Source organism: Dunckerocampus dactyliophorus, chromosome 5 (genome assembly GCF_027744805.1).
Source record: "Dunckerocampus dactyliophorus isolate RoL2022-P2 chromosome 5, RoL_Ddac_1.1, whole genome shotgun sequence".
NCBI lineage: Eukaryota > Metazoa > Chordata > Actinopteri > Syngnathiformes > Syngnathidae > Dunckerocampus > Dunckerocampus dactyliophorus.
In genome coordinates this window covers 25,876,739-25,901,990 of record NC_072823.1, presented here as the reverse complement: position 1 = coordinate 25,901,990, position 25,252 = coordinate 25,876,739, and the positions used below count along the sequence as shown (strand labels likewise).

General features: G+C 43.4%; 1 protein-coding gene across 2 annotated transcripts; it reads right to left on the bottom strand.

The window, feature by feature from the left end:
* Window positions 1-1,059: 1,059 nt before the first annotated feature.
* snx33 (sorting nexin 33) lies at window positions 1,060-23,953 on the bottom strand. Of its 2 annotated transcripts, XM_054775161.1 has the most exons (3): window positions 21,831-23,953; window positions 9,930-10,046; window positions 5,942-6,060 (listed from the first exon to the last, which is right to left on the bottom strand). In XM_054775161.1, the coding sequence occupies exons 1-2, from the start codon at window positions 23,251-23,253 to the stop codon at window positions 9,943-9,945; spliced, it is 1,527 nt and encodes a 508-aa protein (XP_054631136.1). In that variant the 5' UTR covers window positions 23,254-23,953; the 3' UTR covers window positions 5,942-6,060; window positions 9,930-9,942. The 2 variants fall into 2 exon arrangements, with proteins under 2 accessions (XP_054631135.1, XP_054631136.1); XM_054775160.1 differs by lacking the exon at window positions 9,930-10,046 and having other exon boundaries at window positions 1,060-6,060.
* Between the last annotated feature and the right edge of the window lie 1,299 nt (window positions 23,954-25,252).

Genomic DNA, 25,252 nt, shown 5'->3' with positions numbered 1-25,252 from the left:
ATCAGCTGTAACAATAACCTTTTTATTGCTTGACGTCATGTATTACTTATTCATTTATTAGCGGGATGGCATCCTTTTTAAATAAGCCAACATGCCTTAAAGTTGCACGCAAATTCCGATTCAACCGCGAGACGTCAAGGAGGAACATCTACTGCGTGCTTTTTCTTTGGCTTTTTGCGACACTTATTTCAAGAGAAGGAGTTGTGTGAAGGGGTGCTCGGAAAAAGAAGACGAAGAAGACTATTAACGGGAAGTTACACCATTGTTATCAAAGTTAATGTATACGACATATAGAAGGGTTAACTTCTTTTTACACTTCTTTGACAATTAAGGATGAAAAAGTGCCTCATGGCACATCTTTTCACTTGCATCATTAAAAGTTAAGACAGCGTTTCATTGCTGTTACAGCTTACTTAACTTCTTTTTACACTTGTATGACAATTAAAAATGTTTTTAAAAACTGCAATCTTTTCACTAACATCTTTAGAAGCTAAAATTGAGTGTTTTTACATTGAACTAATAAGAGCACTTGACTTATTTTCACAACTGTATGACCGTGATACAATGTTTAATATTTGATCACATCCCATTTAATCCATTTCTCTTGTTGTAATCATTTGTATTGCAATCATAAAATCACCAACTATGTTGTTATCAATCATAATTCAATCCACCATGAAGAGTAAGTTTATTGAGCAAATCAAATTCCATCCAATTGATTACCCTTTATTATTTTCACATGTTAATTTATGTAAATTGTTTGCATTTATTCACTTGTCATTTTTTGAATTAATTTATATCAAGTTTTTATTATGTACAGTATTATTTATTATTTATGTAATTTTTTCTAACAATTTAATTATGTAATTTCTTTATTCATTTAATTCTTATTTATATAAACTGTTTGTATTCATTTACTTAAATACGTAATTTTTGTATTCATTAAATTTTTAATGCATATAATTTTTAGTGAATTTAATTCTGTCCGTTTTTTTAATTAATGCAATTATTAATGTCAATTTATTTTGTATTCATTTAATTATTCACTTAATTATTCAATTTTCTGTACTCATTTGTTGAATTACTCATTTGTAGTTTTTCTGCATTTTTATATACATTTTTTGTTAAATTTTTTTAATAAAAAAAAATTTAAATTAATTTAATTATAAATGTATGTCAATTTTGCATTAACTTGTCCTTTCTCCTTGCCAGTGTGACATTTCGAAAAAGAAAATGTCACCGAAAACTCTGCATGTACATTTAATAAAGGTTCTGGTTTGACCCTGGAACTGATTATTTCCATTTTTCTTTTCCATGTCACCGTGTGTGCGTGTGTGTGTGTGTGGGTGTGTGTGTGCTACCAATAGCATGCCCCGCCCCCTGAAAATGTGTCTGCCATTACCAGAACGCCTCAAAAATGTGCGGAACATTCCCAAGGTGTCACTTTACAGCCTTTGCGTTGCTACATAGCGCCAATTATGAGGAAGAAATGCAGCAAGTGATGGGAATACAAGAAGGCAAACATTTATCGAATTTCCTCCAGTCAGTTTTGCCTTTTTGAACTTGATGACATTTCCTGCTGCCAGCGAAATGACGCCACGCCACTCCTCAAGTTGCATTCCACAACCTGCCAGAGCCCCAAACATGACCAGCCGCTGGCTGTGATCATTTGAGTTTGAAGAGAATATGCAAAACACGCTCAACTACAAGCACAAGAATGACAAAAATATTTAAAATGAGCATTATTATGTTAGTAAACCCTCCATTTTTTTGTATTGGAGGTCATTAGGTGGTGTAGGTGTGCCTAATGAAGTGGCCGGACTGCAATTGCTGCAAAGATGACACATTCACACCAGTAGCCTCATTTTTTTATTTATTTATTTAAAACTTGTTTGTCCCCTTCCCTTGAATCAAGTGAGAAAATGACCTTTTCAACCATGTCAGGAAATGCTTCAGTGCAGCTTTTGGAACGTCCACCAACGTGCGTGCGTTTTATTTCAAGGGCCTTTTCACCTTTTGTTTCATAGACTCTTCTTTTTGTTCTCAGTCTTTTTCACTTGCCTGCCTGCACATTTTCCCTCACACAAAGGAGGACAGATTCAATTACGAAAGCAGACAGAGAAATAAGACAGCAGCAGCACAGAAAAAGACGCCTCATGTCGGAAAATTCCGACTCTTGGGAGAAAGTGCGAGATAGAAAGACGTGAGTAGAAAGGAGGAAATGACACCAAGGCCCCACACGGACAGGGACAGTCAAAGTGAAACCGAAGAGCACCCACAAACACATCTGTTCACCGGAGGAACCTGAATCAGCACTTTTTGGGAAATGGCGAGACGAGGCTTCAAAGAACCGCAGCACACTGACCATCTAACACATACCACGTCTTTCACACCACTCAGCAATTTTTCCAAGACGCCGAAGATGGAATGTAACAAGACTGATTCTTGCTTGGATCGGGGGAATTAGTCACGCATGAGCACGACGTTTTGGCTAATTAATACCATGAGAGCACCCTTACTCGCTCAAAGCTCACACACACACACACAAGCACACATAATGACATGTTAGCATTGCAAAAGTGCTAACTTTGTCCATAAGACATTACAATTTTTGTTTCCATCAAGCAGCACATTGTTGGGTATGGTTTGACGTTATTGTGCTTCTTTGTGAAGGATGCCAAAAAAATAAAAAATAATGAATTTGTGCTATACCACTTTTGGCACCCTCCTATTGGTGTACATTGCACAGAGAAAGGGCACCTAAAGGTTTGCGTTTTCATCATCACACGTTGAGAAGAGTGCCAAAAATAGTGGATTCACTCTTTTGGCACCCTTATTCTGAGGGGTAACCAAATGTTTGAGTTTCCATCATCGAATGTTGCCCAAAAAGAAAAAGAAAAAAACAGATGAGTAATGTATCAGGTTTTGGCACCCTACGGTTAGGGTACGAAGCACAGTGATAGGGTCCCTGAAAGGTTTGTGTTTCCACCAAAAGTCGACAACAGTACCAAACTAATGGAGCCGCATGATACCACTTTCTGGCACCCTTCTTTGGGATACCAAGTACAGTTTGTGTTTCCATCATCACAAGTTGAGAGAAGAACCAAAATAGCTTATTCATATATCATCACTTTTTGGCACCCTTCCATTGCCGAAGCAAGCACTATGCCAAAGTACCAAAAGACAAGGGGTGCCACCGATCAGTATCGGCCGATTTCCGTGAAAAATCACGTGATCAGCATATGCTGATAATGCCTTTCAATGCCGATTACTAAAGCCAATCACCTGTGGCTAGCACTATTGCAGGCCGCAGCGATTCATGCGGGCAGTATAGTGTCTAGCCCTAAGGTCTTAGGCGTGCTCCTCCCACTTTCCTTCACAGTGCGCAGGTGTGCCAAAACCAAAACAATCATGTCTGCTGTATGGAACTTAACTGCCAACACATGCTGTAAAACTACCTTGAGGGGGCAGCACGCTAAAAAGCTTTAAGACGGCATTTGAGGAACAAACACGTGACAGAGTACGGTGAGCTACCGAGTCTCACGGTGTGATCATCAGTCAAACGGCAGCTAACGCAGACAAAACGCTGGACAACACTCGCCCCGTATGTGCGTGACAGTCAGACGGCTAAGCTAATACCCCGAAAAATACTTGAGTCCTTCGGACGAGATGACCAGCCTTTCTCAGCGGTGGAAGACACCGGGTTCGCAGAGTGCTCTCTCTCACTTACCTGGAAGTCTTGCTCGAGCTCCACCAATGTACACCTAAGGTCTCCTTAAAGAAGGCGTCTCATCCTCTGGAAGTTGTGTTCTCTTGAAAAAGTAAGCAAAATATGTTTTTGTCTAAATTAAGGTGATTTTATGGTTCCTTTTTTTCATGTCATGTAGCCAGTAGCAGCGGTGCAGCCGGGAATTCTGGGTCCTGTGAAAACATCACATTGACCCCCCCCTCTATTAATTAATTTATTAGTGGGCCATCTGGCAGTCAGGGGACCTTGGAACTGTGCTGACCCTTCCCCTTTATGCGGCACCCCCATAGATAGCACTCATCATAAATAAATTGAGAAATGTATCATGAATCCATGTGATCAGTATTGGTCTCGGACGATTTCAGTCCTGGATGATCGGTATCGGAATGGGCAGTATAAGACCCTGATCGGAGCATCCCTATGTAGTACCATTGTGTAGTTTAGAGGGGAACCCAAAAAATAAAAGGTCCGATACAAATTTTTGGCACCCTGTAGTTGAGGAAGGGAACAAAATAAATGGTCTGTGACGTACCCGTTGTTGGCCCCCTTCCACTGGTACACCAAGCACTGTGACAGGTTACCGAAACGTTTGTGTTCCCATTAACCTAAGAGTACCAAAATAGTTCTCCTGTACGATATCACCTTTTAGCACCCTCCCGTTGAATGAGGGAACCAAAATAACTAGTCTGTGATGTATCACTTTTTGGTACCTTTTCATCAAGCACAGTGAGAGGGTACCAAAAAGTACCAAAGAAGAAGAGAGGAGAGCACCTAAATAGTTAAGCCATACGATAACGCCAAAATAACTGATGTGAGATCACCCTATCACTGGTACATCAAGCACAGTGGTAGGGTACCAAAATGTTTGCATTGCCATTACGATAAGTCGAAAGGAGTATCAAAATAGTTGATACTTTTTGGCGCCCTTTACTTGGCAAGCGAACCAAAAAGTTGAGAAAAGTACCGAGATAACGGAGCCACGACACCACTTTTTGGCACCCTACCATTGGGATACCAAGCACAGATTGTGTTTCCGTCGTCACAAAATGAGAAGGAGTACCAAAATAGCTTATCCGTATGATACCACTTTTTGGCACCCTCCAGTTGGGTGAGTGAACCAAAATAACTTAGTTGTTAAGTATCACTTTTTGGCACCCTGTCATTGGTACACCAAGCATAGAGGGAGGGGTACCACAAAGTACCAAAGAGGAGCACAGAAGAGTACCAAAATAGTTTATTCATACGATACTGCTTTTTAGCACCCTTTAGTTGTGAGTGGAACCAAAATAACTGCTTTTGGCACCCTGCCATTGGGACACACAACACAGTGATAGGGTACCAACATGTTTGCGTTGAGGGAGAATACCAAAACAATACAAAATAATCCATAATCCATGGGATACCAAGCACGGTTTGTGTTTCTATCATCACAAGTTGAAAGGAGTACCAAAATAGCTTATTCGTATGATACCACTTTTACCGCCCTTTCTTGGGTACCTACATTTTTTGCCCCATCAGTTCAAGATGACGGCTGGGTGCCAAAATAATTTATAGTTGGGATAACTACATAAATCTTCCATCATCAAAATTTGTGTGAATTTCCCCCTCAAAATGTTTTTTTCAGTTTTTGGTACCCTTGCGTTTGTGTTTCCACCACGGTAAGTTGACTAAGGTGCCAAAATAGTTGATTGATGATTTATCAGAGATAAATCAATGTGGGCAGCTTGGTGGCAACATGAAGGCACGTGAGTGATAACGGGAGATGGGCGGAGTCTAAACAAACAGGAAAGAGAAAGTGTTTACCACATATGGGGGTGGGAATGTTTGAAAAAAGTACAGTCAAAGTGCATGACGCTGGAGAGAAGGGGACTGAACCCGTTTCTTTCATGTGAACAATCCACTACAGGAACAGTAAGACTTAAAAACCTATACCTTAACGTGGTAATACTTTAAATTATGATGTGACGCCGCCTGTTATGTGACGTGTATTGCAGACATTTAGTGACAGTACGTCCCGCAAAATGAGCGTCCTGGGTCCTTTTGGCGGACGCCGCGTCCTTAAAGACATTCGTACATGCGCAGCGTGCGCTCCAGTTGTTGCACCACACGCTGGTAGAAGGCGATCTGCTCCCTGAGGTACGCCTGCATCATGTCCTTAAAGTCCACCTCGCGCCGCTTGTGGAAGTGGCTCATCTCCGCCTGCAGGGCGAAGCCCACCGTCCGGCAGCGCTTACGGATGCCGTCCGCCTCGTCCTGGTCCATCTTGCCTTCATCCGTCATCCGCTGGCTCTCCTTCACCTTCGCAAAGGCACCTTGGGGGCGACAAACACCGGCTTTGTTACTTTTCAGCCCTCACATTCCAGCATACATTTTATTGGATCTTGTCAAGGGAGAAGTTTAGAGTAGTCAGTGTACAGTTGGGTTTTTTTCGTTTTTCTTTTTTTGTTAAAGAAAAATCAAAAGTAGTTTGATGGCGCTATCTCCAGGCGAAAAACACTTGTATGACAATTAAGAATGTTAAAAATGTTCATGTTAGAGGCGCTATTTTTTGCTTTCAACATTAAAAAGGAAAGTGTTTTATTGTTTTGACATTGGCTATTAACAGTGGTTAACATATTTTTAAACTTGTATGACAATTAAAAATGTTTTATGTCATTAAATTCAAGACTGAGACGGTTTTACTGTTTTCGCACCTTACTATTACGAGTGCCTAACTTCTTTTTACACTTAAATGACAGTTAAAATGCTCAAATGTGACCTAAAGCTGGGGGGCGCCATCTCACAAGTCAGTTCACTCAACATTTTCCAGCAGGAAGATGCTTTGACGAGATGTGACGTGTAACTGCACCATCCTGTGTGCTGCATGCCTGTAATTCTTTCCTGGTGTGTGAAACTGAATTAAAAATAAGTTTAATAACTTTGACAGGCATATTACAGGGTTTTAGAGTTTTGGGGGCTTTTTATGGGTGTGGCCATTAGTCATTTGCTGGGGGTTTAGGACCATAAGGGCAACAGATATTTACTGTAAAGATTTTTTTGTGACTGGAAACATGAGGCCAAGTTTCTGCTTCACAGTGTCACAGTACATGTTGGAACCGCAGTTTCTCCAGTGCCGGCAGTACTTGTGCACCCCAAGACTACTACCACCAACGCAGCGAATCTCCAAAATGTCACAGTACATGTTGGAATTTATGTTTTGCCCTCAATGGACCACAGCTCCCCCAGTGCTGGCAGCACTCATGTAGCCCCAGAATGTGATGCAACCAGCACCAAGGGAGGGGGACTTCAGAATGCCACAGTACATGTTGGAACCGCAGTTTCCCCAGTGCCGGCAGTACTTGTGCACCCCAAGACTACTACCACCAACGCAGCGAATCTCCAGAATGTTACAGTACATGTTGGAATTTATGTTTTGCCTCAATGAACCGCAGCTCCCCCGGTGCCGGCAGCACTTGTGCAGCCCTATACCATGACACAACCACCACAATGCTTGACTGTGAGCACGACAAAATTATCTTGCTACTCACTTGTGCTGCCAGCTATTTAGACAATAATTCCACTCAATGAACTGCAGCTCCGCCAATTCTGGCAGCACTCATGCAGCCCCAGACATACAGCCCCAAGATACAACCACCACAATGCTTGACTGTGGGAAGACACAATTATCTAGTCACTCACTTGTGTTGCCAGCTATTTAGACAATAATTCTGCTCTACGAACAACAGCTCCCTGAGTCCCGGTAGCACTTGTGCAGCCTCAGACCGAGATACAACCACCACAATGCTTGACTGTGGGAAGACACAATTATCTAGTCACTCACTTGTGTTGCCATCTATTTAAACAATAATTCCGCTCTATGAACCACAGCTCCCCAAGTGCCGGTGGCACTTATGCAGCCTCCATGACACAACCACCACAATGCTCGACTGTAGGCAAAACATAATTATCTCGCAATTCACTTGCTGCCACCAATTAGACAATAATGGCTGTGTGTTGACTCATTTTCAGTGGATCGTATAGCTGTACTGCTATACAAGCGCTACACTGACTACTCTAAAGTATAATGAAGTTTATTTTCCATCGTATTGTCCCTTGACAAAATATACAGTTATAAAAATGCTCACTTTAGTCAGATACAAGAGGCCCTAGAGCACATAATCCAATGTTTATGATGATGTAAGCAGCAGTGAAAACGAAAATAAAACCTACATTTTAGCAAAATCAGACGTCTTAGTTTAGTATTTGCTAAATACATATGTGTATGATTGAGTGTACATTGTCGCGTGATTTGGTAAACCTGGTGTGAACCTGACGACACACTCCTACTTTTTCGTCTCGCTGCATGCCATCTGCGGACAAGTTGAAACCACGTCGGCTCAGAGGGCTATGACGTCACTTTCCAGGGACACGTCGCCACCTCGCACTGCCCCCACCACCCTCACATTATTCCAACCTGAGCCATAAACGTACCGAAGAGCGCAGCCGGCTAATATCCCGCCGGCCCGGACGAGATGGGACAGGCCCGCGTCGTCACGGCAACGACGCTGCGGGTCGACATCTATCTAGAGTTGACGCGGGTGTGGAATTTGCACAAAATTCCTGGCAGGAGTGTGGGAAAGCTGGGAGAGCAGTCTGCTGCAGCGAGGAGGCAGACTGTGGAGATGACCTACATTCATGCACCGCCTTTTCCACATGAGAGGAGAATGTGCATCACCACGTAACCGTGTGTGTGTACGTGTGTGTGTGTGTGTGTAAGAGGGAGAGAAGGGGACAGAATGGGGGCTGAATCAACATTTTTGAACAAACCACCACAAAATCTCATCTCATCTGACCACTGGTTGCCAAATGACGTAGTCCTGAGGGTACTTGAAGGCACTCTAGGAGGTAATTAATATTTAAAATATTAAATTACATGCAGACGTCAACTTATGCACGCATTATTTTCTAATAAGAAGAGCACGGTGGACCACGATTTGATGTGTTAGTCGACAGACAGGTTGTCGACAAATGGGCGACGGGTTCCACTGTATCATAGAATATGGCGGTTAACTGATTATTTAGCACGTCAAGGTTGGACACTGGTGCATGTGCTCGTGCAGAAGCAATCGCGCCAGGCCCAGGCCCAGATCGGCGTGCTCACACGAGTCACATGAGACAGACTTTCTACAAAAAAAACACAGCCTGGATGTTTTATGGCTGCAGTCAAAGCAGGAGTGTGCCAGCTTAATGAGCCTGTGCCGGTTAGATGCTCTGTCAGGGATTAAGGGGGGGTGTAGTCTAAACACCGGCGAGGCATCAACTATGAGAGTTTCAGCCTGGTACAGTTACGCATGCGCACCAGGCTGTAGGAGAACAAGAATGAGGACGGCCAGATTAACTATGACCACAATCCTCCGGGCGGCTGGACGCTGGCATCTGCTAAATGTTCTTTTCCCACAAGCCTCACCAGCCCCGAGGGTCACCGACACACAATCTGCAAGAGCGGAATTTCCTCCCACCCATCCTTTCAACACAAACGCGACATCTGACAATGTCGGGTCTACAACATGGGTCATTCGTGTTTACTGCGTGTGAGTAAACATGTGAGTGTTTACTGTACGTGAGCGTAGGCTGCTTGGTTATGTCACAGACCTCAGCTCTCAAGTGTCACTGACAATCAGTACGGTGCTGACATGGAACAACAAATCCCTCAAACTTTGAAGAGGATTGCTTGAAAGCTATGACAAGGCCCATCTACTTATTTCACCCTCCAACAAACAGCACATTTCCTACATCATTACATACATGACATGGCCAACTACTGGCCGCACATGCACATTACAGCCTTTTCAGTCTGATACTTTCAATAGCATAACTTGGACATACTTTTGAGGAGTCAGTGTACAGCTTGTACAGCAGTATAGATGCACTATCCCACTGAAAATGCCAGCACTGGGGGAGCTGCGGTTCATTGAGGGCAAAACATAAATTCCAACATGTACTGTGACATTCCGGAGATTCACTGCGTTGGTGGTAGTAGTGCCATGGTTTTGGGGTGCACAAGTGCTGCCGGCACTGGGGGAACTGCGGTTCCAACATGGAACAGCAGAAACTAGGCCACATGTTTCCTAACATGAAAAGGATCCCAAACACACCTGACACACGTGACACATGACAAGTGGCTTGGTGAGGAAGCTAGTACCTGTGGGGCATCCTCAAGCAGAAGAAAGGAAGGCGGAGAAGATGGATGTTATCATAGAGGAGTGGAAGAGGAGTCCAGTAACATCCAGTGCAGCTCTGGTGAATTCCGTGCCCAAATCTAGATAGCAATAATGCCCAATTTTATCAAGGTGGACTCACTTGTGTTGCCAGCTAGTTACACAATAGTGAATGTGTGTAAATCAATGCTTTTATACAGGTCATACACTGACTACTCTAACATATACTTTTCATAGCATTGTGAGGGCTGTACTCACTTTTGTCAGATACCGTAGGTGGAAAGTTTGCTTCTGCCTCATTTAAAAAGGGAAAGAATAAAAAGCAAAGGGGAGGAGAGAAGATACAAGAGCTTCAAGAATGCATGAAAAGGGTCAAAAGGATCCCGCAGCATCCCTCCAAGTGGGTCTTAAAAGCTTGGAGAGTACATAAACACACCAGAGAGAGGGCTCAGAACACTAACAGCAACCATGTTTGCAGCAGCCAACGTTGCACAAGACAAAGATCTTTGTATTTGTTTTTACATTTTAAAATCTGAGGTTCTGTTATGGAACACTGCTTCAAAATAGTTTCAATTCTTTGAGGTTTTTTTTCATGGCCTCAGGAAGAAAGAAGTAATGTTAAAAACAGAAACACCCTGACTCGAAAACCTGGCTCTCATCGTGCTAAATCAATCTGAGACCAAAGACTGAACGTCTATGTCTCCGTGTTGGACCGATGGCGTCATGTCGATGTACAACAACACTCTTCATGTGCAGGACATAAACCTTTTGATGACACAGTTCAAGCTTTGAAGGGAAGTAGAAGTCATCACAGCTGCTAAAAAAAAAAATCTGAATGACAGCCACTTCATTCTTGTTTTGGTCATGCTTGGCTCCAATGAAATATCTGCTAATAATCAAAAGTTGACTTAGCAGAAAAATATTTGAGATTTCCAGCGGCCATCTGGAAGGAACACAACAGGATGGAATTTGCAAGCTAACCTCACAAAGTTCTGGACGTCAAACAAAACAATGATGTCATTTCAGATCAAAGTGAATTAAACCTGGAGGATGACTGTTGTGCTGCATCTGACTAAATCACGCGGACATGACAACCCACTGCATGCATATCTCTGAAGGAGTGACATCTCCATGCCAACTGCAAGCATCAAAGCCCTCGGTTACTATGGCAACAGCAGCATCCGCTGCCGCTATTTTCTCCTGAGGTTAAAGCTTGGTTCTTATCATACAGTTGAGGACCACCATTATTAGATCCAGTATCTGACAATTTTGGATAGCATTCTATTATATCATCTTAAGACAAAATAATGTAGAAAGTACACTTGTATATACGTTAGTCAGCTTGTATGACAGTATAGATTTACAGTCATCATGCACTGGGGCTCCTTATCAGGGTATGAAACCACCATGCGACCCAATTTCCCATGAGATCATGCTCTGCTTCACAATGTCACAGTGCATACTGATATTCATCTTTCTCTTCGACGCACCACAGGTCTCCCAGCGATGGCAGCACTCGCGCATTCCCAGACCATCACGCTTCCACCACCATGATTGACTGTTGGCAAGAAAACTATTTTGCTACTCACTTGTGTTGCCAACTTTTGCAATGAAAATAATAATAATAATAATAATAAACTGCATCTCAACGAGTTCTGGCAGCACTCATGCAGCCCCAAAACTTGATGCTGCGACCGCCATACCTCACTGTAGGCAAGACACAATTATCTTGCTACTCACTTGTGTTCCAACTATTTAGACACAATTTCCCCTGAGTGAACCGCAGCTCCCTCAGTGCTTGTAGCAATCATGCAGCCCCAGAACATAACGCAACCACCACAATGGTTTGATGAGGCGTGGTGTGTAACTGCACCATAGTGTGTACTGTATGCCTATAACTGTCTCTTGGTGTGTAAAACTGAATTTAAAATGAGTTAATCATTTCGAGAGACATATTACAGGGTTTTAGGATGTTTTGGGCTTTTCATGGGTGCGTCCATTATTCATGCTTTTTTCTCCATTTGATGAAGGTCTAGGACCGTAACCAGTACCGGCAGCACTCGTGCAGCCCCAGACCATGACACAACCACCACAATGCTTGACTGTAGGGAAGACACAATTATCTTGCTATTCACTTGTGTTGTACCTATTTAGACAATAATTACCCTCAAAAGAACTGCAGCTCCCCCAGTGCCAGCAGCACTCATGCAGCCTGAGACCATCACCCAACCACCACCATGCTTAACTGTCGGCAAGACACAATTATCTTGCTGCTCACTTGTGTTGCCAGCTATTTAGACAATAATGGTGTGTTGACTCATTTTCATTGGATAGTACATCTATACTGCTGTACAGGCTGTACACTGGCTACTCTAAAGTATAACCAAGTTTACTTTCTATAGTATTGTCCCTTGACAAGATATGCTGTAAAAAATATGCTTGCCGGCTACTCACTTTTATGAGATACTGTGTGATCCTGTGACTTTTTGGTTCTGGAAACAGTCCACAATAATTAGGACAGCATTAGTAGTGGTATTACAGTATATTTTACTACTGTACCGCCGTTCATTCAACTAAACACAAGACAGAGAGGCAGAAGAAAGAAGCCTTAATTTGTACATGACTGCAGCCAACAACTGATCCAAACATAAACAAATACAGATGGTCCTGACTCGTAGTTTCCACGTGTTTCGTGACACGGCGAGTATTTTACAGTCGAATCAGCGATTCAGCCAACTTTCTTCAATCAAAAAAATAAAAGCTCATCCGGTTCACGGGGAAGGCTGACGGTGCAGAAGGGGGACACATACCAAACTCATTTGGCCCTCCGTGGTTTACATTTGAAGGTCTGCCTCTGGCAGTTCAAGAGGAAAGCAAACACTCTGTGCCTTTTGTTGCAAAAACACAATCAATAGCTTCATGCATTTAATATAAAACTTCCAGACACTTTCCACTTTTAAACTCATTGAAGGGCGCAGGAAGAAAAAAAAACATATTTACTGAAATGAAAGCCAGCCAGCAGTCAAACAAGAACCAGGTCAGGAATAATGGCTGCAGAGGGTGTGGTGGGCAAATAAAGGAGGGACATACAAACCATGAAAGGTTAATAAGAGTACATAAGAGCATATATGAGCATAATAGTGTACACTAACAACCTGCATTGCTACTCATTAAATAGCTCTAAAGACCAAGTGTCATTTGGATGTTTTTATGCTGTGTTCATCCTTATGGCTGTGACTCACTTCCTGGTACTGTCCGCCATCAGTCGGCCAAATGAAGACGATTAACGGGCGTGTCGTGTACAAACAGCATCAAATCCTTGCGATGTGATACAACCGTGGAACCCGCCTACTTTTGTCATTTCACAGAAATTCATAAGGTTCTTGCTCATCTGGTAAAGCGCTTACATGGACCACCAAACTGAGCATTAACCTACTGTACATAAATAAAGATATGTCTGAAGCACAGATTGACAATAACGTACATTATCTAAGGCAAAGAGGAGTGTAGTCTCCTGTGCCACAGGAGGTATTTAGCAAAGGCAACACAAACAAGAGTTCTTGGAGACGTGCATGTGTCTCTGTTTGGGTGACTCAGCAACGAGAGCAGGAATGTTGCAGCGTGTGGATGGACGGACGGTTCGTGTGAAGACTAGAGCCTGGTCTGGGCTTAGATTTATGAGTAAGCAAACAGGACTTGGGAAAACATTGTGCTCACTACAGTAATCAGAGTGGAAAACCCAGCAAATAAAACAGGCAGATGGTTATAAAAGTTGCTTTAGTTCATGACTACGTGCTGTTTTGTGTTGTTAAAGACACAATGGGTCGTCTAAATTCACCTGGTGGACACAACTCGGACAAAACCTTGAGAGTGGTCCAGATCAGATTAGTAAATTTTGATCAAGCTTGCGTTTCCACCGCAAGGAGTGTAGGCGGGATAGGACAACAGCTGTGTCATCTAGGTAAAGAGTGTGACATCTAGGTCTGTCACGATAATTGATAAATTGACTAATCGAATGATTTAAAAAAACGAAGTTGACATGTGCATGCATGCATGTTTGTTTTGTCTCTCTTTACCACACAGGCTGGATGACAAGAGGGTTCACTCTGCATCTGTCTGTGCACGTTGGTGCCCCAGTGGAATGAACGGAAAGAGTGAACTCAGACATCACCTGGAGGCGGGGCTACTAGAGAGTGGATACACAGAGTGCTCGCAGCAAGTTAGCCTCGTGAGCCAGCATACGCTAGCTAACATGAATGAAGGCACAGAAGCGATGGTTTCTAAGGCAAATGCCACAGCCACAGTGTGGGAATATTTCAGTTGATGAACCGGTATGTCGCATTTGTTCGAAAGTAGCGGCGAGAAAGAAGGGGAATACGGCCGACGCTTACTGAGGCATTTGGTTGGAAAAGTATCGTATTTTCCGGACTATAACTCGCACTTTTTTTCATGGTTTGGCTGGACCTGCGACTTACACTCCGAACCGACATACAGTGTATGTTTTTGTCACACTGACAGCAGCGAGTATCCGCTACTCCTATCACTCCTGTACCACTGAAAATTTACAATGTAAACATCAACTTAGAAATACAACTGAGAAAGATGGAACACAAATGGCCCCAAAAAGAAAATCATATTCTGCAGTTTACAAGCTACAAGTGAACTAGTTACGTTATGGTGTTTAGCTATACTTATCTGAATAACGGTTAATATGTTACGTTAACATACAGTACCACCTATTCACATTACCTTAACAGACACCCATTTAGCCTGTTATTCTCCATTTTGTTGTTATTCCTAAAACTTGCCTTTCAAGATGAAAGGTCTGTTCTTGGTCTCGGATTTTATAAAATAAATTTCCCCCCAAAAATGCAACTTATATATGTTTTCTTCTTCTTCATTGTGCATTTTTGGCTGGTGTAATTTATACTCTGGAGCAACTTATAGTCTAAAAAATCCAATAATAATAAACAAACATTGTCGCTCACAGTGTCGCTCGCTACATTGCAAAAGAAATGCAACCCTTCAATACGGTTGAAAAGCCACCATTTCAGGAAGTGTTTGACAGAGAGTACGAATTGCCTGGAGAACGTACATGAACATGTCACAAACAGCAATTCCTGAACTGTATAACCGAGTGAAAGAAGACGTGTTGAAGGACATCAAAAACTTTGCATTTTACTGCGCCACCACAGATATGTGGTCCAGCTCAAATATGACCGCCTACGTTAGTTTAACAATACACTACATAACTCTGTGTGTGTGGTTTTTATTGAAGTGTTTTAAATGACGAAATCTAATTTGGGGAATTTATTTACACCAAGCTACCCTCGGTAATCACATTACTGCCATATGATAATTATAAGGGTAGTCTTATGGGGGACAGGGGGGATTTTTAAAATTAAATTTGCCTCGGACTCTGCTTTTTATGGCTTCACACTCTCCTACAAAAAAGTATTCCAAACTAATACCTAAAAAGTGTTTTCTACCTTTGGAAGTAAAGTAGTATCAGAGCCATAACAGAGGCGGGATGTCGCCTGTGTGCAAGGGTACTCGACAATGCCAAGACCAGGGCGCAAAGTAAACCACCTGAGACTCATTTCCCTTGCCCCGTTTTGTTGAAAACAATAGCCACTGTCCAACAAGTATTCAAGTCCCTGTGTTCTGTATAAAAGGCACAGGAGAATAAATGTCACATATATAGTGTTATGGTTCTGATGCTGGTACTTTGCTGCATCTCTGTGTGAAAGAGGCATTAGGTTACTATCACAGAGGCAGGACACCATCTGTGTGTAAGGGTATTCCACAAAGCTAGAACAGGGGATGCCTTTACAAGATTAGTCCTGGCAATTTTCCACCTACTAGGGTAGTATCAGAGCTGTAACAGAGGCGTGCTGTTGTCTGTGTGTAAGGGTATTCTGCAATTGTAGGACTGGGGAACTAAGTTTACCACCAAAGACTCTACAGGCCTATTATGTTGTGGTCCAAGAAGCATTTGGGATGCTGGGTTCTGTATGAAAGGCACATAGGAGTAAATGGCGGCTCTATGGTAAATGGTATGGTAATGGCACCCTTTAAAATTAAAATGCGTATAACAGCTTAGTGGCTTTCCTACACAATCACAACCCTTTAGGTTGACACATAATAGCCCAAACCTCACAACAAAAAACCTTCTCCCTAAGAGTCTGCCTGTTTCTTTTACGGTGTTGCCATATGGAGGACAAGTAACCTCTTGTCCAGATTAAACAGGCCTGCTGCAGGCATCCCGGGGGAGCTGGCGCGTTCCGTAACGTTTAAACGCTCAGCTCTGGTGTGCATCACAACCGCTTTTATCCCACGATCAGCAACAGCTGAAGTCAGCAGGGATGTGGGGGGGGGGATGATCAAGACAGTCACCAGTCTCTTCTAAGCTTTATAGCATTAGCAAGGCGTCGTCGTAAATAACTCCAAGTGTGTGGGCTTTTCTGACTGTTAGGAATAAAAGAACATTTCTGGGGTCGGTCCACTATTTGTTCTGTGGATGCTTCGTTCGGGAAACACTGTGGTTGTCGTGGATACTTACAGTAATGACAGGAACTGATGGTGAGCCGTGGCCGCCCACTCAGCAGTCTTGTGTTTTGCTAAAAAACAGCAAGTTTCCCGTGAAAAAGGCTGGTCTCAATGGTTTTGAGGCTAACTGTTCTGTACCTGAGCTCTTCAAGACAATTGCATAACTACACTTTGCTGTACAGCCAACTCGGTTGACTTTACGCTACTTCTTTAATATCGCGTTAACATTTGTCCGTCCCTCCAAAGACGGCCCACAGAACAGACTCCTGTGTTCAGTCTATGAACAGATCTGATCTCATTCAACCACAGTCAATGTTTTCAGCAACAATACACAAAAGTGGCACAAAAATTCTGATTCCCGAACATCGGCAAGCAAAATATAGTCCAGCGATACACCAAAGGTTTTAATCTAAGCTTCAAACAGAACCCAGACTTTTGCGGATTTTTTGGGGTGGAAAGTGACCTGAGAAGAATGTAACAGAAAGTTACGGGAAGTAAGCACACTCACATTCAAAATCATTATGGCCCCGATCATACGAGTCATCGCGGCGACATGGAAGGGATTACTTCTATTCCTGTTATATCCTATGGAAAAATTTGTTTCAAAACCTGAACAAATCAACCTTAGAGGTTCCACAGTATTGGTTTGTTTGGCTAAAGAGGACTAGTGCTGTTGTCATTTACAGTCATGTGTTTGTGTTTTACTCCTGGACGAAAATGTGTCAAAACATGCACCCCTACTGTGTTGCCTGCATGTTTCTGACAAATACGCCACATGGTGGCGATGTTATTAAACCCCATAAATCAGACTGACTTGAAATTGATCACACATCTCCTACAAAAAAAACCGCTGTACTTTAGGGTATTTAGCCAAAGCGCCACAAAATTTCTTACATAGCTTTTAGGGACTAACAAGCTACATGTGAGTAAAAATTGAGAAAGCTTGGTTCAAAAACATGGGCCTAGGGCCCTTTGAAAGCCGTTTTATTGTTTCACAAATTCTGTTTTATTTTTGCTACATTCAGTTTTTTCCGTTTACATTTTTTTTATTACGTTTTTTTTCTTTTTACACTTATTCTATTACCATGGATTGTGTGTTTACATGTGTCAGTGAATAAAATGAATGCAAAAATCCTTACATTCATTGATGCAATGCAGCATTGGACAATTTTGCCCAGTATTTTTCTAACTTGTCATTGCTACAGAATCCTCAACAAACCACCGTATCTGTGCTTGTGGTTTAAGAAGATGTAGTTGAAGATGCAAATGCAATTGTTTTATTAATTTAAGCTATTTTCTAAGACACCCTTATTTTATTACCACTATTACAGGATGTGTGCCGTTCTTATTTTGAAGGCCGGAAGTGTGATGTGTGTTGGAAGTGTATTTTGACTGTTGCTAAGTGAGATAGCTCGCTGGGTGGCTCTTGTAGTCGTGGCTGTCGTCTTTATTTCACGCACAAAGCCAGCGGGCATGGCCATCCAAAAATGGTTACACTACCTAAAACACAACTTTGGCACACACACACAGCCGCACTAGCCTGCTCCGCTAAACTAAGCTAACCCAGCCAGTTTACACTGGCCATTGCTGTACGTGAGGTGCCGATTACGCTCGGTAACAAGTAAGAGTGTTTTCGCCGACTTACTTCAGGAGGGGACTGGTTAGTCTTGGTGAGGGCATGCCGCTATGAATGAGCGGTCCCCTGGGAAATATTTCCCCACACAAACGTTCCTTCTCCTCACGATTACAGCATTTCATTCACAGTATGTCAATATCCATGAGATTCCGCGTTTAACAGTAGATTCCATTTTTATCGGCCAATTCCACAATTCTGTTAAAGCGGAAATTACAGGGCCATAGTCACCATCAAGCAAAATGCCATTGGACAGGACAACTAACTGTCCATAAGTCACTTGACTATTTGTCGAATGATTACAAAACTTTGAGGATGTCTGAATTACAAGCATGTGTGCATGTCTTCCAAAGCATTTTGACCACAACCCATATGGGGAGACACAAATGTCATTAAAGTTATGTGACACCCCATAGGTGAAGAAGGGCCTCCAATGTCCTCTTACATAACAAAGAGATCTAATCACGCTGGGAGTGGATCGGTTTCCTTCACTCCTTTGTGTCGCATTATCAAAACTTCAACAACTCCTTTTGTCTCCGATTCGTGCAAAACATGATGTACGGTGCGTCCCTAGTGGCCGGTGCATGAAACCACTCTCTGTTATGATTCACAATCCACTTGATGATGCATGGAGATGATGTATCAGGAGGCAACACAATGCATGGTGGGAGCAGGATCACCAACAAAGAAGCAAGTGTGACAGGAGGGGCAGTGGCAGCCAGCAAGCGCTCACATCTGCACAAACAAAAGCCTCACAGGCCCTTTATTCTGGAACAATGTGATGCAATTAGCCCTCGCGATCACCATTGTCGGATTCAAGTGCGGCAACACACTCCAGACTACTTTGCTCCTGCAGTCTCACACACGGGAAAGGAAGGTGAAGTACTTTGGGAGAAGCAGGACGGAAGAACAACAGGGCGGAAAAAAAAGTCATGAATTAAAACCAAAACAGTCCAGCAGATAAATGTGTAAGGCGCACGCCTCGGTCCTGACATAACCTGGAAGCGTCCCCTCCCTAGATCCATCTAAATCAAGACCACATGCCGCATCTTTAAAACGTTTAACATGACAGCATTACAACGCTAACACCCAGGAAAGGAAGAAAAGAACTCTGTAAAAGACAAAGATGTTGTTTACATCCATACTTTCACCACTAATAATGTGTTTGATGGGGGTTCTCAAGTTCTTGCACGCCAAATTGCCTTTATGGACCGGAGCATGGGCATGCTGGAACAGAAAAGGGTCTTCCCCAAACTGTTGCCACAAAGTTGGAAGCATGCAATTGTCCAACATGTCTTGGTAAGATGAAGAATTAACATTTAGGGACAACCAAGAACCACAGAGAACTTTTGGTCTAATGAGGTTTAATTATGAAACCGACTTTTTACTGACATTCAAACAACAGCGTCCCCAGAGCCTTTTTGTGAGGAACAAATGTAATTTCCTTCACTTGTTTGCTCCACTTTTGAGAGAAGAGGCACTCACACACTCACTTTTGTAGTTGCGGACAGGCAGGCTTCGCTACATATCTTAAAATAAAGCTCTGCCGATTATCCGTCAGCTACAGCCGTGGGAGCAGTAAGTTTGATAATTTTGTTTTTCTTCAGCAAATAGGCTGATGTAAGAGCTTGAGCTCACATAGCTATGCTAGTGTTGCTAAGGTTTGTGTCCTCCTGTCCCACTCCTTCATGTTAAATTGTTGTATGTGATATGTGGCATCTATTACGTTGGACAGGGGTTACAGTTTCGCGGATTCGCAAATTGTTGTCATTATTTAACAGCGTATGACGGCGCATTGTCTTCTGCATCCTTGTGGTGTACTACAGCGATCTATCGGTGCTCCGTTGTACGTGCCTGTTATTGTATTTACTAGTGCTACCGGTAGAGGGTAGAGGGTGTTGTATACTCATGTGACAGTTGAAGACGTGTGCAGCTCCACCTCATCTCAGTATGTGTTTACGTGCCTGTACGAGCATATTAGGAACCCACAGTAGACAATAGTTGACTAAATATAGAGCCACAACAGTCCTTATTGGCTAAGGGAGAACCCGCCTATTGTATTCTGCATCCTGATTGGCTGCAGACCATCAATCTCCTTCGTGCCGTTTCCTGTTGTGGTCAATCGTCGCTAGCAAACTAACTAACAAAAATGTTACAGCCGAACGGCGTCAGGACAAGGCACGGTCAGAGTAGCAATGTTACAAAATCAAGACTCTTATTAATTCTATCAAGTAAAATATGACTTGAACTTGAACCCCATTCACTTCTCTACCACCAAATATTAAAAACCGGAAAATGGGCCGAATATTGCTAATATTCTGGTTATGATAGGGTTATTTGACTGCATGTAAACGTAGCCATTGCTAGTCAGAGGAGTAAATACACGTCAGTCACTTAATAATTAGTTTTTCCAAACTCGTACATGGATCATTAAAATTCAAACAAAATTTGAACTTTGAGTGTTTAAACAAGAGAGAAAAGTGAGAAAACATTCATGTATGTCTGAGAAAAATGTATAAAGTGTATCATGAGGGGTTTTACAGCCTTAAAACATATATAATAATTGTAAACAAAGTTTGCTATTGCACTTATTGCAGCCTATTTTGGGAACCTATCCCATGCGATAAACGATATATGTATATATATATATAGATATATAATATATATAATATAGGTGGATAAAGTGCACAATAGCGCTTCTTGAAGGCACACACACTGTCAGAGACAAACACAGCTCATTAGCATTAAAGCTACACACACACAAAAAGGCGTGTTCCCAGTAGGGCTTACTCAAAGCACTTTTAAACTGTCCAAACAACACGCACCTCTTAAAACTTGGTGGAAAAACAATATAATATGGGAAATTTAAAAATGTCTTCCTACTGACAAATGTAGCAGCTGATACAAAAGGTAAGGCCAATATTGCACTAATAAAATCAGATCCTGGAGGCCGTCAGTATTGCTAATGTAAGCCTTACAGTGAGTTTCGATGAGCGCCGGTTTCATGTAACAACACAAAATTCCACTCAGGTGAAGGTGATACAAAACGCCTACTTACTGAACCTAAAAGATGCTGATTATAAGCACAGAAACATTATTATTATCAGATAACATTTATGGAACTGTTTTGCGAACAGTGTTAAGAATTGGAGGAATAAGTCAGGGTTATAAAATTGAGGAAAGGTTGCCATTGTCATCTGCCTTTCGTCCAAGGGAGACAATGTGGTGGCGTGTCACAGCTGTGGGGGAGACTGACTGCATACCAATGGCTTTTTTTAGCCTTGATTTCGAAAGGTTGTTTTCTTCCAGATGGGGCAGCTTCATCTGTCATTCATAAGGAAATAGTAAACACAAACGCTCACGGTTCCTCTCGAGAGGCTCCAGCTGGGTCCCAGTTTGGTGCCCCCTATGGGTTGTTGTCAAAATGCTTTGGAAGACATGCTAGCATACATGGCATACTGATATCCTCAAAGTTTGATCAGCATTAGACAAATACTCAGTGACTTATGGCCGCACTTTGAGCACCCCTGGCTTGCATAAACAAATACATGACTTCTGGTGTCTTAGGTTGGAAAGGAAAGTAGTGGTCTAAAAACAGGAAAAGGAGAAAGTGACTTTTAAGAGAAGTCCTTCAACAGGCTAATACGTATTATTCTTTTTTCGCTCTAGACCCTAAAAACGGTCATCCTAAAAATGAAATTACCTTTCTGTAGATGTATAATGTCAGGGAAGTTGGCAAGCAGGCCTTGGTACAGCGATAATGTGTCCAGCATGTGGAAGAGGTCGAACTTCGGCTGCTCTGCGAACAGCTCCCCGATGTTCTCGTAGGTGCGCCCCGTGTGGGAGATGGCATTGTTGAGGGCCTCCGAGCTGTGCGGTGGGTCCAGCATGAAAGACTGGCTGATGGACTGGAAGGCGTTGCCCAGCCGCTGGAACTCCTTCCTGAAGCCGCCCAGGTGCTTGCGGACCAGCTCTGAGGCGACGTGCGTGAGCTGCATGACGCTGTCATCCATCTTCTTGGTGAAGGCCTTGAAGGTGTCCACCCGCTCCTCTACGTCCTGGAGGTCCTGGTGCTCGTTGGGGATCTGCAGGGTGAGCATGAAGTGCGCCCCCACCATCTCGTCCTTCTCGGCCCGCCTCTTCCCCAGCTTCCACTGCTTGTCGTCGCCACACATTAGGAAATGCTCAAAACCTTCGTACTGGGAGAGGACCGGGTGGCTGGTCATGTGGTTCATCCACAGGATCAACCGCCTCTTGCGTTTCTCGATGAAGTCCTCCTCGAATCGCCCCGTGGCCTGCTTCTCCGGCAGGTGAGGCACCGAGATGACGGTGAACTTGTGCAGCAGGCGGTTGTAAAGCCAGTCAAAGTGCTTGTAGCGCCGGTACACCGGACGCCCCGTGTGGCTGGGCGTCACTCGGTAGGAAATGTAGGTTTTGATGCCTTTAAACTTGGTTTGCTTTGTGGGGTCTTCGATCGAGCAGGTGAAAGGCTGCGGGCTGTCCTTCCAGCAGGGTCCCTGGGGTACCATCTCGATGGTGTAAGCCTCAGCTATCTTGGCCATCATGGGCACATCCCCCAGCACAAACGCCTCCACCCCAGACCGCACAAAGCTGGAGAAGCGATTCAAGTTGCGGCCCACCATGCTGCCCTTCCTGGCACTGGAGATGCTGTCTTGCCTCTCCATGGGCGGCTTGGCCCGGTAGTGCACATTGGGGTTGTTAGACAACGGGCTCTGGTGGGCATGGCCATTGGCACCGGGGCTCCGGGCATGATCCGCATCGTCCACCACAGTGGACCTGTCGTCCCAGTCGTCCCAGTCATCATCATCGTCGTCATAGAAACTCTGCTGTGTGGTGTTGGGAGCGGATGGCAGGTAATAGGAGTCATTCCCTAAGGAACCCGCCGGGCTGATGGAACAGTCGGTCACGTTGGAGTTGGAGCGCGTGCGGATGATTTCCACATAGGATGCCGGGAAGAGGCCACGCTCCCCTCGGCTGTTCTCGCCTTGGAACCAGCCATCCACAGACTTCTCGTCAAAAATGACAAGCTCCTCATTCTCCTGGATGCTGATCTCCTCCTTGTTTTCACTTTGGAACGTGTAGAGGGCTTTGGCTTTCACAGACATCTTGACTCTCCAGTTGAAATTAAATTAAAAAAAACACCAATCTACATGCACATGGTGCCTAGCAGCTGTGTTGGAAACATCTGTTAGTTCATATTTCAACTCATCTCACATTACATGGATCAGGTGTGCAGCAGCACCATCAGTCTGGAAGGTTTTAATGCTTCGCTTTTGACTTTTAAGTGTGCTCAAATACGCCTTAAGAGATTCCTAGCCCATTGATGCAAACACCCTTTACTCTACAGTTGTTTTTAAGACAACTTTGCACAACATGCACTACATAAACACCCAATGGAGAGATTTCAATTCTTTCCAAGCCAGTTTCAAAACCGGTTTCACCGACGGAGGAGGCTTTTGAATACTCCACAAAAAAGTGCACCAAAACCTGGCACACTTTGGTCACATTACAGATCCTGGAAATGGTCCTGGGTGCAAATAATCCCAAGTGGTGTCCTGGTATCCGTGTGCATGATGAGAAGGCAGCTCCACATTCCCTGCTTTCCTTCTTTCAGAGCTCACACACAAACTTCCTCATAAAACAGGTTTCCTGCGCATCTTCACTCGGTCCTTTTAAAAGAATAACCACACGTGCACCGCGAAAAACAACCCTCTCCCGCTTCGTACCATCCTGTGAGGCGAGCCGGTATTGTTTCTCCAGCTTTATTCCTCAGAGCCTCGACACAAAGTAACTCTTTCCATGACGTTAGGCTGAGACAATTGGAGGCAAGATCGCCTGTTCGCTGCAGGCACTCGCTGGCTCAACACCGCCCCCTTGCTCGACACACCGAGTCATTGCAACAACAAAGAGCTTTGCAAAGCAAAAAAAACGCTTGAGGACAGAAAAAATCTGCCAAATAATGAACTGGAAATAATACACATAAAAATCATGGCAAGTAATGAAAAATACACACAAAAATATGGCAAAAGTGATTGCCCTCCCCCGTTAAAACATAACTTAACTGAGATTAATTGAGATCTATCATGTTAAAAAGCCATTTCTAAAGCTTTAAGACTCCAGGGAACCACAGGTATTGCCATATCCACATATGGCGAAAACATGGAACAGTTGTGAACCTTCCCAGGAGTGGCCGGCCAACCAAAATTACTCCAAGAGCGCAGCGACGACTCATCCAAGAGGTCACAAAAGACCCCACAAAACCCAACGAGCTGCTTGCCTTACTTGCCTCAGTTGAGGTCAGTGTTCATAACTCCACCATAAGGACAAAAAAACAGGCGAAAACGGCCTGCATGGCAGAGTTGCAAGACAAAAACCACTGCTGAACAAAAATAACATTAAGACTCGTCTCAATTGTGCCAGAAAACATCTTGATGATCCCCAAGACTTTTGGAAAAATACTCTGTGGTCTGATGAGACAAAAGTTGAACTTTTTGGAAGGTGTGTGTCCCATTACATCTGACGTAAAAGTAACGCTGCATTTCAGAAAAGTCATACCAACACTAAAATATGGTGGTGGTAGTGTGATGGTCTGGGGCTGTTTTGCTGCTTCAGGACCTGGAAGACTTGCTGTGATAAATGGAACCATGAATTCTGCTGTCTACCAAACAATCCTGAAGGAGAATGTCCGGCCATCTGCTGAAACCAACTTGTGTTCTGCAGCAGGACAATGATCCAAAACACACCAGCAAGTCCGCCTCTGAATGGCTGAAGAAAAACAAAATTAAGACTTTGGAGTGGCCTATTCAAAGTCCTAACCTGAATCCTATTGTGATGCTGTGGCCATTACCTTAAAAAGGCGGTTCATGCTCGAAAACCCTCCAATGTGGCTGAATTACAACAATTCTGCAAAGATGAGTGGGCCAAAATTCCTCCACAGCGCTGTAAGAGACTCATTGCAAGTTATCTCAAACGCTTGGTTGCATATGTTGCTGCTAAGGGTGGCCCAACCACTTATTAGATTTAGGGGGCAATCACTTTTTCACACAGGGCCATGTAAGCTGTGATTTTTTTCCCCCTTAATAATAAAAAGTTGCATTTAAAAAC

Coding starts and splice junctions, on each gene's coding strand:
- snx33 (XM_054775160.1), bottom strand. CDS start 23,253: ATGTCTGTGAAAGCCAAAGCCCTCTACACGTTCCAAAGTGAAAACAAG. Junction 6,061..21,830: donor CATTATACATCTACAGAAAG/GTAATTTCATTT, acceptor GTCGCCCCCAAG/GTGCCTTTGCGAAGGTGAAG.